This window comes from Amblyomma maculatum, chromosome 3 (assembly GCF_055883805.1).
Source record: "Amblyomma maculatum isolate TAMU_Amacu chromosome 3, ASM5588380v1, whole genome shotgun sequence".
Classification (NCBI taxonomy): domain Eukaryota; kingdom Metazoa; phylum Arthropoda; class Arachnida; order Ixodida; family Ixodidae; genus Amblyomma; species Amblyomma maculatum.
In genome coordinates, this window is record NC_139346.1 from 34,725,912 (window position 1) to 34,740,359 (window position 14,448).

The 14,448-nt window shown below is 45.0% G+C and overlaps 1 protein-coding gene across 1 annotated transcript in view; it reads left to right on the forward strand.

Annotated features, from left to right (window-relative positions):
- The window catches only part of dtn (transmembrane protein 132C dtn), a 54,853-nt gene that overhangs the window by 14,677 nt on the left and 25,728 nt on the right, over positions 1-14,448 (forward strand). Inside the window, exons 5-10 of the mRNA XM_084597436.1 lie at positions 522-668; positions 1,239-1,464; positions 3,125-3,268; positions 6,564-6,766; positions 8,790-8,877; positions 11,899-12,150. Of these exons, the coding sequence (XP_084453562.1) occupies positions 522-668; positions 1,239-1,464; positions 3,125-3,268; positions 6,564-6,766; positions 8,790-8,877; positions 11,899-12,150 (1,060 nt within the window). The remainder of the gene's footprint in view (positions 1-521; positions 669-1,238; positions 1,465-3,124; positions 3,269-6,563; positions 6,767-8,789; positions 8,878-11,898; positions 12,151-14,448) is intronic.

A 14,448-nucleotide genomic window follows, 5' to 3' on the forward strand; every position in this document is an offset into this window, starting at 1 on the left:
ATTTTTTCCGGTCCCTTGAGATCCGGATTAACAAGCTTTTACTGTACCTGACTATTAATCAAAGCAATGTAATGTCAAATGTTTTAAAGCCGTTACAAAATGTAGCATGTGGCAGAAACAGAAAATGTATGCGCTTGAGAGTATAACACACTACTATGTATAAATAAGCCTTCCAAGTGGTAGTAGCAGCCTAAGGAATTGTGAAGCGCAGCACATTATCGCTGAAAAAAAGGTTTAAAAAAGTAGGCCATCTGCAAAATTTCACTGTTTCAGAAAATCAGTTCATGTCTGTGATAAGACTTTTTCAGTGTGCATTTTCTGTTGTCCTTTTGTTCTGTCAGGCTGTTAAAGTATGCACTCTTATGTCAGCTAGCACAGCATTTTTCTGGAATATGAGCTCAGCTGTAACTCTCCCTGCCTCGGACCCCCTACATGAGACATGCTGCCGGTTGCGACCAATAGTCTTGTGGTGAATACTAGTGGTGATTTTGTTCTCTGCATGCCTTATTTCCGTCCACCAGAGCCAAGGTCAAGCCTGGACTGAGGATCCTTCAGGTGCAGCCTACGGCTAAGCAGTCCTGGAATGTTGCTGTGGACACCAACTCTAAGCAGACTTCAGCCACAGTGACCGTCACTCGTCTCAGCGAAGACATTGCTCTTCCTGAAAGGTTCGGAACCACTGAAAGAAGGGAAAATTGGGGAATGTTCATTTCATTGTTCCCTTACCCTTGGTGGCAAAAGGCAGTGAGGATCACTACATCCAGTATTTGTTCTCAACAAAATTTCCTCATTCGCTTCTTTGTGACTGTTCATTTTCAGGTTGGCAGGAACAGACACGTGTTTGCCATTATAAATTTCGATTTAAAATCGAACATATACTTACTATCACTCAGTTAAAGCTTGCGGTGTCCGTGACCACATCAAGGCTGTTCTGTAGTTTTTGACTCCACTTTGATGTGAACGATAGCCTTGCCTAGAGCCTGAGGTTCACCACAAATTAAGAATTCACATCATTGCAGTCTGCATTTAAGAACAAGTGCTGGTACCAGTAGCTGTACTAATTCATTTCTTGGCCTTTTCTCTTGATTAGGAGCTTTTTGTTCGAAGCGTGTAGCCCGTTTGTCATTAATTAGTCTGGAGTAAGATCAGTCGGTATATGTGGGCCAACTTCGAATTGTCCTCACAGTGCTTTTTTTTGAAAGATTGCTGTGGTTCTGGCATGCTGCTCCTCCTTCCAGTGGGGAAGAGGTGCTCAACTGGCTCTTTGAGGTGGAAGAAGGGCTGGGGCACGAGGACGGTGGCCAGATTACCTGGCACCTGCGCTACCTGGACACCCCCAGCCCAGACGTGGCAGCCACTGTGACCAGCACCGCAGGCACCAGTGACGTTGATGACAGCGTCAAGCTCACCTCTCGACTGGACATCCACAAGGATGATGTCCAGGCTGTTCTGCTTGTCGCCAAGGTCGGTGCCACCTCATAGTGCCTTGGTGGGGGCAGCTCGATCTGTGCCACGGTCAGCGAGAACCGAGAATGGGAGAACTTAAAAAAACTTTTGCCGTTTACCTCATTATTGAGAGTATAAGTGCGAGCTTGAAACGCATTCCAGGAAAAGTGAAACACGCTCTAGGATGCCTCATACATGGCAGTAGCTGTGATTAGTTGTTCTTTTATTTGATTGCTGGTTAGGCCTTCACCCGTTTCTGTTGTTAAACGGGAGCACGCACTTGGTCTACTTGGCTGTTTTTGAGGCTTGAGGTTCTCTTTCAGCTGGAAAGCACAGTCAGCATTCCTTACTGGTTTTGGTGCTTTGTATGCTGCCACATTCAGCCATTTCACACACAGAGTAGACTCGGACTGCCTCACTGCTGTTATTGCTTGGCATGCTTTTCCACGTAGCCATTCTTTTTTTACCTTTATGGTGCACTAGGGCCACCTCTCACCTTTGTGCACTGGTTCACCATGGTGGTGCAGTGGTCGGGGTGCTCTACTGCTAATCCCAAGGCAGTGGGTTCAGCCCTGGCCACAGCGGCCACTTTTCCACGGAGGTGAAAAGCAAGGTACCTGTGTACCATGCGATGTCAGTGAGCGTTAAACAACTCCAGGTGGTCAAACCTTCCTCCAGAGCCCTCTACCACAGTATCCCTCATATGTGAGTGACTGCTGTGGGACATTAAACTCTGCAAACCAAACTTCTGTGCGCTAGTATGCACAGCTGCCATTGGCAACACCGGTGAGTCTTGGTGAAGTGAGACCACCTCGCAAAAATGATAACCAGCGGAGTGCAACTGAGCATCATATAATGATTTTTTTTTCTTATTGATCATATCCAAACTCACTGTGATCACCCCGTTACAAAGGGCCTTGGCCTCATCACTGTCACTCTTGGCTTGTCACTGTCATTTGGCCACACTGGTTGCACGATAGAAAGTACAGATAGATAACAGTTTACAACAGTAGCACGAGAGAATCTAATTTAGAACCTGTGGCTCAAGAAGCAGTAGCGATGTCAAAGTAGTAAGGCATCCGAAAATGAAACCACCTTGATTGCACTGGCATCGATCCAGGCGCTGCTTTGGGCTGAAGATTGTTTCTGCTGTATAGCATTTGCACAGGAAATTGAAGAAGTCATTGGAATTGTTTGGCTTCATGTTCAATCTTAAGTTTGTCATCATGTGTGGTGTTCTGATGGTTCTAAAAGGGAGCTTTTGTTAAAAGGAAAAAAGAAAAAAGAATGAAATATGCTGCCAGTGTCACTGCCACCAGCTGATTTCACAAGCAAAGGGCAGTAGCATCGAGATCACGTTTCTTGCAAACCTTTGAGGCTTGCAAACACTTACTACCAAGTTCTTTTCAGTCTTGCCATTACGAGTTTGAATACTGTAGCGTGCGAGAAGAGATTTTCATTTCTCAGTCGAATTTTTTCACGAATAAAGGCATCTCTTGCTTTCAGGCAGGCATCAACATAGCCATAAAGAACCTAACACTCACTAAGAGCAACAATTTGATGTCTTTTTAAATTTCTGTAATAGACCTGGAGTTTGTGGAACAGACCACACGCACCATACCAGTGGCAGCTCTTGAGGACAGGGCTGGTAATTATAGCTGTGGTTGACATGATGCAGTCTAACCAGCTGCTGAACACGGCCGTGCTGACGGGCAAGCAGGTGTCGCAGCCCATGAAGGTGTTTGTGGTGAGCCAGTCAGGGCTGCTCGGGGATGTCACCCTGCAGTCGTCCTGCCACTCGGCCGACGAGTCTGTCCTCAAGGTGGGCCTTTCCTCCTTCCTCTCCTCACAGCAGCAGCACCTTCTCTCTGCACCACTGCTAATTGCGCCTGGACACAAAAACAAAAATATATATATATATATATTCCTTCATTCATTCAATTGTTCATCTGTTACCTGATTTGTACATTCACTCATTTGTTTGTTCATTTATCCTTTTCTGGAAGGGCCCTCAGAGTCCTTGGATCAGGAGTAGACCTGTGCACATTAGTTCTTTGATAATGGACTTCAAGCAGTCAGAGGGAGTGCGTAGTGCGACGTCAGTGGTAGAATTCAAAAGTCATCTTTTTTAATGTTTACCTGAGCTATCACTGCTTTCACATCTTTTTTCTGCTCCAGCTAGTGCATGCCTTTGATTGCCGTATTTTGTTTTAATGCTCGACTTGCTAGTGTGCCAAGTGGCATGTTTGTAAGCACCAAGGTGTTACGGAGTGTACTTTCTGAGCATAAGAGCGACTAAAGTGAGAGAAAGCAATTGTGCAAAAACCCCCTAGTGTACCAAATCGCAGTAGCCATTGCGTGTGGCACACGTGTGGTATATTTTGAATTATTTTTGGATATTTCTGAATGGTGTTGCCATTTAGCAGGAGTAGCCAAGTTATTCTCAGTGCCACATGTCAAACGCAGCTTTGTCTAATTCTTCTGAAAGTGACTAAAGTAAAAGTACTAGGGTGGCTGCAATATGATGGGCTGAGGAAGCCAGCATTTGCACTTTTAAGTACACGTTGTGCCGTGCTAACAGGTACTGGCAGCCTCAAAAATCATTCCAACTCAAAGAAATGGGAGGCTAGACCTTGGTGAAGGCGCCAGTCAAGGCCAAGGCCATCCTTGGTTTTTATCGTAGTATCTCATCATGGACAGCTCTTGTTCCTCGAGAACGAGAGCAGTCAAAGCACTGAACAGTGCACTCTCGTGGAGTAGTTAGAGGGGACTGTGTGGCATGTTGCATTTATTTTACTGGAGAGTCTTGTAGCAAGTCGGGAAGTTATTTATTTGACTGAATGTTTGCTTAGGGAAGAAATTTGAGCTTGGAGAAGGTCTGCTTTGCAGTTGAAGGAAATGCCTCTGAAATTCACTGTGGTACTGGCATTTTTTCTGTGTCAGTTTTTTTGCACCACAGAATTTGACAGACATTAAATTTCTGCATGTAAAATCTCGTTGCTGCTTTTCATGTGTCAACAAAGGAAGCATGATTATGCGAAGGGTTCTTTAACTTTCAAATGGTAATTTGGTTAAAGCAGAAAAGCCTCTTAGCACACCAACCTTCTATTACTTAACACAGTCATCGTCCACCTAACTAGTATATAATACTACATATTCTTATGGTTTGGGATACCACAGGAAGACACCAGCCAGACACAGGCAAACCGCTGACCAACCGTCTTTCTATTGCACCATCTCTCATCCACATACTCACGCCGCGTGCTCGCACCGCGCTTCCTTATCTTCCAGTGCTGTGCTCATTTGCGGCATGCTCCATAACAATATATATATATACCCACTGCAGGGCAAAGGCCTTTCCCTCATTCCTCCAATTAACCCAGTCCTGTGCTAGCTGCATCCTCTTGACCCCTGCAAACTTCTTAACCTCGTCTGCCTACCTAACTTTCTGCTGCCTTCTGCTATGCTTTCCTTCCCTTGGAATCCATTCTGCCACCCTTAGTGACCACCAGTTACCGTGCCTTTGCATTACATGTTCTGTACATGCCCATTTCTCGTTCTCGATTTTTGCTACAATGTTCTGCTGCTTGTTTCTTAATGTTGCACGGAAATATTTTTTTCCATACCACTCTGCATTGTCGTTCAATTTAAGCTGAACTCTTTTCATTAGCCTTTACGTTTCTGCCCATTAGGTGAGTACTGATAAGGTACAGCTATTGTTACTTTCTCTCTTGGGGATAAACTGCTATTCATAGATCTGACGTTGCATCTTATTCTTATTCTTAATTTATTCTTAATCTTATTCTTTTTGTAAATTTCTCTCGTGATCTGGATCTGTGGCCACTACCTGTCCTAAATAGACATATTTCAAACGTTCTCCACCCAATCTTATTCTTTTAGTTAATTGTTCTCATGATCTGGATCTGTGGCCACTACCTGTCCTAAATAGACATATTTCCTTACCAGTTTCAATACCTTGCTGCCTATCATAAACTGCTGTTTTCTTCTGAGGCTAATGAACATTATACCCCAGTCAAGCGTGCAAGTTAAAGTGCACTTCCGCGGAGTGTACTTCGCAGCTTGAAAGAGACTTTACGCTACGCAGTGCTAAACGGGAAAGCGAAGTGCACTAGCATAAGCACTCGTTGGTACGAAACTAGCAACTGAAAAACATGTTTTAAAAAAGAAATTGGAACCTCCAAGCGCGAAGTTCAGGAAACTGCTTTTTAAAGTATTAAAACATTCAAAAAATGCTTAAAATTTGACAACGGGCCATGATTTGTTGACCCCTTATCAACGAACACTATGAACAATAACAACCGCCCCCTAACTGAAAATGGCGTAGCCGCAGTAGCGCACCACTCATAATGTGGAAGTTGCGTACGCGGTTACATCACGTTTTTGTTATTTGATATTTTGCCCGTCGCTATTATAAAGCATTTCATCAAATGAAAATATGTACAAAACACGTAAAATCAACTTGTATACATATCTTATCACATAATGCATTTGTGACGAAGAAATCTCTGCCGGCGAGGCTACGCGCTCAGCCCTCGAAGTCTGTTTTGTGAACGCACTCCAACCTGAGTGCACACTTTGGCAAGTGCACTTATGTTACGCTGTTTAGCAGCGGTAGAGTGCACTTTTCGTAAGTGACACTCGCCGTAAGTGCACTTTATTTTGCGCGCTTGACAGGGGTATTACTTTGGTTTTGTGCATATTAATTCTTAGACCCAGTGTTCCGCTTTGCTTGTCTAGGTCATCGATCATCCTCTGCAATTTGTCCCGAGTTGCTTAATCAGGAAGGCGATCCCAAACCGCAACTGTTCCCAACACCAGTCTCTGAAAACTTCCTGTAAGCAAGTCGTGAATGGTACTGAAGAGATTGTGTCTTCTTTCCTAGCAGTCTTTGTTATGGGAATTTCATTACATTCTTTATGAAGAGCTATGGTTGCTGTGCATTCGCTATAGATATCTTCCAGTACACTTTGGCATATGGCTCCTCTACCCTCGAATTCAACATTGCCTGCATGACTGCTGAGGTTTGGACTGAGTGAAATGTGGAAACCTGCCCCACTTCTGGACGTAATAGCCATGGCCGCCTCTCATTTTGACAGGTTTCACCGTCATGCACGTCGGTGTACCTGGATGGCTCGGAGGTGCGGGGCTCCCAGAATGCTTCGGTGCTGGTCAAGTATGGCACCTATACTGGCCAGGCCGCCTTCCTGGTGTGGATGCCTGAGCTTCCCCTAGACCTTCGCCTCTCAGACCCCAAGCTGAGCCAAGTGCGCGCCTGGCGCACCCCACACCGCCACAAGCGGTACATCACCATGCGACCTCTCCTTCCATGCTCTGCATCTAAAACGTGCCATTTATGCACAGCTACCATTCAACAACCTTTGTTTTACGTCCAGAGCGGGAGGGGATGGTGGAACGGGTAGTGTTTTATTGTTCCACAAATAAGCTGCACTTTTTGCATTAAGTAAAGGTCCTTGCTGTACCAATTAATTTGTACTGCAGCTATTACGGCAGTTTGCCAGCAGGATTATTTCCCCTTCTTTCTCGCATTACAGATGTGGGTAGCACTTAGGGGTTGTTTTGCCTTGTCGCTATTGCAGTGTTCATCTTGGTGTAAATTTATGCCTGCCAAATCAGTCGGGAGAAAGCGGGAAGGCGCTTTGAGCAGAATGCTGCAGTACCTCCACTGCAAGGGTCGCTAGCATACTTTTTACTACCCAAGCATGGGTTGACCTTAGCCTTCCATTTTTACTTAAATAGGCCCACCAATAAAAAAATGAAATAAAAAATGTCAAAGCAGCGAGGAAACAGTGGTAGTGTCGTTTGAATTGATGTTGAGTTTTTTGAAGGAGCCTTTGTAATGTGCCACTGATGCAGGCAGGAACAACAGCCATGCTGGCTCCTGGCTTGAATTTGATCCAAGCATAGAAATTGGTTCCAGCACAGTCTACAATAAAGCCTCATTTATATATGTTCCCAATTCTTACATTTTCCCAATTTGTGCACTCGAAGTCGAGAGTTGCATTGTTTTCTTTGTGGCTAATACATTCCCATGTTATAAAACTTTCCGATAGGTATGTTCATAATTTTTATAAAATCTACTACAAGTGGGCCAATAATGTGGACACGGGCACACTCGTCTGCTAGAGTGGCTTTTCTGCAGTGCAGCTAGGTGTGTTCAAAAAGGAGGATGGTGCATGTGAAAAGATTCTAGCTACTTCCAGCTTTGCCGTCACCAAACTTCATGTGATGAAAAGTTTTGTGTAGTGCAAATAACAAGAAAATGGTTGAAAAAGGTTAAACGATAAACTTGTTCATAATGCATTTTTTCTTCCTGTAAAAGAATGCAGTGCTACTTTTCACTCGCACGCACAGGCACACACGCACACACAGAGAGAGAGAGACATGACACTGTAACTTGCTTGGCTTTCAATAAACGCTAGAATAAACCCCCTCCCATTCGCCCCTCCTCCTGCCAGGCAAAAATTTTCATAATTTTCACATTCAAAAGCTCTGCATGAACGCACTTTTTTTTCAACCATGAAAGTCAATGAAATCTATGGTTTATTGGGACCACCATTCTCACAGCCCCCTTTTAGCGTGGCCCATGAATGTGCCCCCCCCCCCCTCCCTCCCTATTTCTGGTCTTTTTACGTCTGTCTGCATATGTGTCTAAACAACTAGTGCAGTATTACTTTCTAATAAAGAAAAAACAGAAACAGAAAATGGTCCTCAGATCTTTCATGAACAGATGTTAACCATTAATTCTTACATACTTTTCAGTCATAGTTTGCAACATCTCAGTAGTTTTGGACCGTTTGTTTTCCTAGATAATTTGTTTTTCCCTCGCATTATTTTAAAACATGTATCCAGGAGGTTCTGCTGCATCCTGTGGCATTTAGTGGTACACCATTTCAATGTGGTGAAGGCTGTAATAATGTTTCATCGTAAATGTATTAGCAAATCCCACTTTTTAGGCCTAACTAAATCTCCCTTCTACCTGCCATTGATGAAATTGATGCAAAGCATTTCTTTCTTGTTCTTACCAAGGGAACATACAGGAAACAGAATTCGCCAAACATACCTCAATCACACACAAGCGACAGGGACTTTCTTAATCTGCTTGTGAGTAGGCGATGCAGTTCCATTTGTCATATGGCGTCTTTGCATTACAAAGTGGGTTCTGCTTGTGGCAACTGAGCTCCAAAGGAACAGTGGAAAGCTTATGGAGGCCATGTTGTTCGTGCACACCAGTGCACGCTCCAGCCACCTTAGAGCTGGCCTGCCATAAAATCGGACGCCAAGAACTCCCTATGCCTTTCCAGGTGTCGGAACCCTCTGCTTCAAGGGACCGTGGACTGCCGCAACAACTGGTTGCGCAACAAGCGTCGCATCCTGGACAAGTGGGATGACGTGAGTTGCCTCCATCTGTTTGGTTCCACCGTAGTTTGGTTTTTAGAACAAAGCAGCCTTTTCTTTTGCTCAGTAAGACAGATGTCAGAAAAACTGCAAATTTTTGTCATTAGGAGAGAGAGAGAGAGAGTTTGTTTTCCCCACTGAATGTTGTCAGTGAGGTTTGTTGCATTTCGTTTTTTACCGTGAAACTTGTCTTCAGATTTCTATGCATTTCTTGATTAGAAATTTATAAATCTACTTCACGTAAAAACTCTTGCAAAATTCATTTTTATCCCTCGCTCCTTTGTAAAGCACCTTCAAGGCCACACCCTCCAGTGCTTACAATGGGTACAGATAGGTATGGGATGGCAGTGTTGATTATGGCGACATAGCAGTGTTTGTCTTCTGCTGTTTGCCAACCAAACTGTTTTCGAGAAATTCAAGTTTGTGGGCAGCTCTGTCTCGTTGGAAGGGGGGATCAATTTTTCAGTCTGGAAAGCGTTTATGTGGCTTGGCATAGCTTAGAGGAAACACCTATATGAAGGAAAAAGAGAACCAAGTCTGTTTTCTGTTTTATGGGAACAAGCAACAGTATTACTCCCAGGGAGGGAGGGGGGGGGGGGAGGAGGAGGAGGAGGAGGAGGAGATGGAGGAGAAGGTTCAGTGTTAGAATCTCCCACCCCCCGGGCATATAATAACACCCCCAGAAATTTATTTCTGGCTATGTCACTATTACTCGCCATCTTTTTTTGATGCTGGTAAAGAACGAAAGACATTTAATGTAGCATAAGAACTTTGTTGTAGGTACCAAAAGTAACATGCTTCTGTTTTCCTTGTGTTGCGTGTTTCACATTTTTAAAGTAGTGAAAATGTTCTACTACAACTGTCTCAAAAAAAATAAAAGAGAGGGAAACACAGTATGGGGCATTATGGGAGGGGCCCATTGTGTGGAGTTTCTGCCCCATAGTTTCTAGTCTTAACGAGGATTTACTGCTTGTTTCATGCGACTGGCTAAAATTATGTTTGTCCAATCCTAAAATTTGTAGTCACATACCGTAGCAGTCTGGGCGTGTTGGTTATTCATGATGGAAAAATACAGCGCAGAGAAGGACGAGGACAAAATGAAGACACATAGGACACACGAGCGCTGACTTGCAACAGTTTATTTCGAGCCTCAGAGCACAGATGAAACCCCAACATCATACATGCGCAGTAGGCGATACATTCATATCTTGTCTTAAGTATATCAACTCCTTACGAGTAAGAGCGATAGAAGGCTTGGCTACGCAAGACCCACCCAACCGATCTATCATTTCAGCTTCTATAATCTCACGAGTCAGTTGACATCGGTTTTTTGCGATAACATGGCATTTTTGGTAGTCAGGATGGCACACGGACATTTCATCTGGATCGTGTTGGTTTACATTTTCGTCATTACAGTTTAGTTTACATTTCCTGCAGTGTACATCCAAAAACCCTCCTCGCTTTTCAGACACATTGTTACAATGTTCCCGGAGGCGGTCGTTCAAGCACCTACCGCTTTGCCCTACATAGCTTTTCCCACATTTCAAAGGGATGCTGTAGACCACTGAACACGAACATTCTACAAACTTTGTACGGTGGTTCTTCTTGCAATTAGGGTTTCTTGAACCACCGGGCCTTGTCAATCTGCACAACTTCTGCAGCTTATCGGGGGCAGAAAAGACAACTTTCACATTCCCCCGTTCACCGATCTTTTTCAGGCGATGAGACAGGCCGTGAATGTACGGGATCACAGCAATCCGCTTGTTAGTAGGCGGCAGTGATTTACTAGTTTCTTTTGAGCACAAGCGCTTAAGTAGGGTTTCAGCGACACTGATAATGACATGTGTGGGATATCCCGCAGCTCGGAGACGAAGGATCTGTTCATTGAAGCTGGCAGCCATAAGTTCAGGACAAGACTTACACAGGGAATTTCTTAAGCACAGTCCCGCAATACCCCTCTTTACAAGTTTGGAATGTGCAGACCCAAATGGGAGCAGTATAATAAGGCTCTGAGGCTCGAAATAAACTGTTGCAAGTCAGCGCTCGTGTGTCCTATGTGTCTTCATTTTGTCCTCGTCCTTCTCTGCGCTGTATTTTTTCATCTTGTAGTCACAGTCTGAATGCAGGGTGCTCTACTGTTCCCAATTTTGGCAGCTTACTTTCTAAGTGCTACAGAAGAAAGTGGTGGTACTGCTGTTTTGAGCTGCAAATAAAGCTGGCGGTGCTCCAGTTTAAATTGCTGAATCCCAGATAACAAAGGCCCTTTTGGGCATCAGAAGTTTCAGACATATGCATGCGGCCTAGCAAGCATGAGACAGAACTTACTAAATAGAGAGAGCGCATGCTAGTGCTGCAGAAGTAGGTCATCTCTCCATTTTCTGGTGTGCTTTCTCAAGTTCGCCATACCACTTGCAGGCCGACTAGCCCAGCATCAAGTCTAATTGCGTTTGCGTTAGACCAAATGGTCTGCCACCCGATTTTAATTGCTGGTAAAACAGCATGCAAGCATTAAGCTTACCGTTGGCTTCTAGGCAGTGGCTCAGCACCCATGGAGTCCTGCTGCTCAGTGCCAAGGTGCATCGTTTCATCCTCATTTATGCCAGCTGTTTATAAAAAGGAGAAAAATACAATAGGCGGCCACATACAGGCTTTTCAGTTGATGGTGAAGAACTCGTGATCTAAGCTAATTTGAAGCCTCAAGTCTGAGTTAGGCTCTGAAGTGGAACCTTTCAACCTCTTTCAGTATTCAGCTGTGGCTTGTAAATAGATAGTGATATGCAGAACAACCATAGTGATGCTTTGACAGATTTAGCTGTTTTACCTTGTCAGATATGTCCCACCAGTGTGCATAAGTCCAGCTCTGAATGTCAGGAACATAATAGGAGCTGTTTAGCGTAGCTCGACAGTTTCTCCAATTGCTCGTGTAGTTGACCTAGAAGTTTTGTAAAGAACTGTGCACTACTTTGCTTGCTGTCCTCTTTCTTTTTTTGTAATACACTATTCTTTTCTTTGCAGGGGGAAGGTCCTTCTCTGGGCGGCTCCCCGGGCTCATGTCGCCTGCGCTTCCAGCAGGCACGGGTGGAGGTGCTGACGCGCTTCCAGAGTGTGGATCACAACTCTGGACGAGAGGCCTACCTATTGGGGCGCCGTACCCAGGTGGCCGTCACCCATTTGGTGGCGCCCTTCCTTCGTGTGGCTGACGCCCACCTGGCCACCCTCAAGGGCACCACCGTACGGGGACTGCGTGCAGGCCGCACCGAGGTCCAGGTGAGGGCCGCAGGTGGCCGCTTGACCTGCCACAAGCATCATGCGAGAGGTGTAGTCCGAGAAAGTAGGCGCTGTTAAAGGCCCTGGGATCGTTGCTTTCTCTACGCACTTTCAGAAAAACAGGCTTGGTGGAGTTTATGCTGCGACAGCTTTAGTGCATAAAGCCCACTCGCACAATATGGGTCATCAGCCATCCAACTATTTTACTTGGTACAGAGGAAGTGCAGAGCATTGGAGCTTATGGCAATGGGAGTATGTGACTAGCAACATATGCACCGCTGAAATGGGCTGGGGTGATATCTTTTTTTTCTTCTTCTTCTTTTTTTATACACAAAATGCTGCTTCAATTTTGAGTAGGGGCATGGAGATATTTGAAACTCCAAATAGTTTGCAAATAATGTCGGCTGATCGATTTGATTCACGCCGCACTTTGACTCCTCAAACTTAGAAATTACAGATTTCCAAGCAGCAGTTCCTTGTGCATGTCACATGCATTAACTTAAACTGACAGCCAGCACATGGGGCAAACGCCCACATGCCAGGCCTTGCTTAAAAATTGAAAACCAATACTCTGACAGCCATAAAGCGTGACTGCAGGGAAGCCACTGCATGCTCGCAGGTCGGAAAAAGAAGTGCAGCACCACGCAACAAGTTACTGCACCGTGCTACTTTAAAGCCACTACTAGCTGTGCATCCAACTTTTTGTGTGTATCACCTAGTTTATGCAGAGCACTTGCATTCTGCATTGACAAATTTTGATGACTATTTACACGTACCTTCGTAGCACACTCTGTAATACAGTTCCAGGGCTCAGTTTATGTGAATGAGTGTCATGGGGCTTGTCTCAAATCATTGAATCTGCTTTTTGTTTGAAAGTTGCATCCGCAAGCAAGTCCTTAGGTCTCTGATGAATTGTTCCACAGCCTCTCCTGGTTCTAGCATACACTGAAGCATTTGCAAGCTTCACTCCTCTGTGCTTCATGGTATTCGTTTGACTCGCTGATAATGGTGGCGTAATCATCCAACTGCTCTTTGCCACTGAACGTGGTTTTTGTAGACTTCCGTCGCCCTACCATTCGTAATGCTGAGCAGTAAGGTGACCTTAGAATGCAGGCCTTGTCATCAGGTGGCGACACCACCAGAAACCGTTTGAAATTCTTCTTGGAGAGTTTCCAGCTCATTCCATGACACCTAACATGCCGGGAGGCTGCAGAAAATCTGCAGCACACTTATTTCTTTTGAAGACCTGGTTTGTTCCTGTTCTGTGGGCCTTGGAGGTTCTGATGGCGTGGCTGCCCTGTGGTATGCGAGTGGCGCAGTTTTTTGAAAGCTCGCAGGGACACCGCTGCTGATTCTTCATGGAGAAAGCATAGTTATTTTATGCTCCCATCGAAGCTCCTTGGTTTAACAATTCGGCCCTGGCTGCATCAGCAAGATGTCTTCAAAACGCAATGTCTGTAGCTCACGCTAGTCACATATGCCATTCTTGCGGCTGAGGCATTAAAGAATGTTAAAGGACTGTATTGTTAAAAATGATGGCTCCTTGAAAAATCAAATAAATGTCTTTCCCCAGTGGTTTTTATGAAACTTCCAACTTCGAGTCCCAAGCAGGAACACAAAACTGACAAGATGTGCAGCTTATTTTGGTAGAACTGATGGTGTGTGCTGATAGCTGAAACAGCTCAAGCCAGCCTTTCTCTGTACTTTAGTAGACGAGTAATCGTGGGAAGTCAGCTGCATGTAGAGCGTAACACCGTTCCTCTCAAAACCACATCAGTGCAGCCCGCTGCTGGGTCCAGTGCGTTAAGGAGGGAGGCGGCTCTTTAGGACGAAAAAATTGCGAAAAAATCGATTTCTCAGAAATAAAATTTTAGAAATCTGCAACTGTTTTACTACCAGTCTGTGAATTTTCTAACCTCTAGAGTCAATATTTACACTGTAAAATGAGTAGAAAAACATATATCCGCGCTCGCTTTGAGGAAATTTTCGCGCAAGGACAGTTCTTTTTCCGCGGCACGCTATCGTCGTCTACTGAAGCGATCGGCGCCATCTTGGTCTCATTTGAAAGAGCTGCTTTTCGTTTTCAATTTCGCGCCATTGCTGTTCTTTTGCGCGTATTGGATGAGGGAGAAAATGCCGGCAAAGACCAGCCGAAACACGCGACGCTATTCGCTAGGCAGTGCACGTGACTGAAGCCCGCTATCCTATTGGTTGACGCGCCCCGCGTCGTCTGCTGGGAGCGTCAGCGACGCACAAGCGGTAGCCATCTTGCCAAAGTGCGTTCGTCGGAGTGGAGCG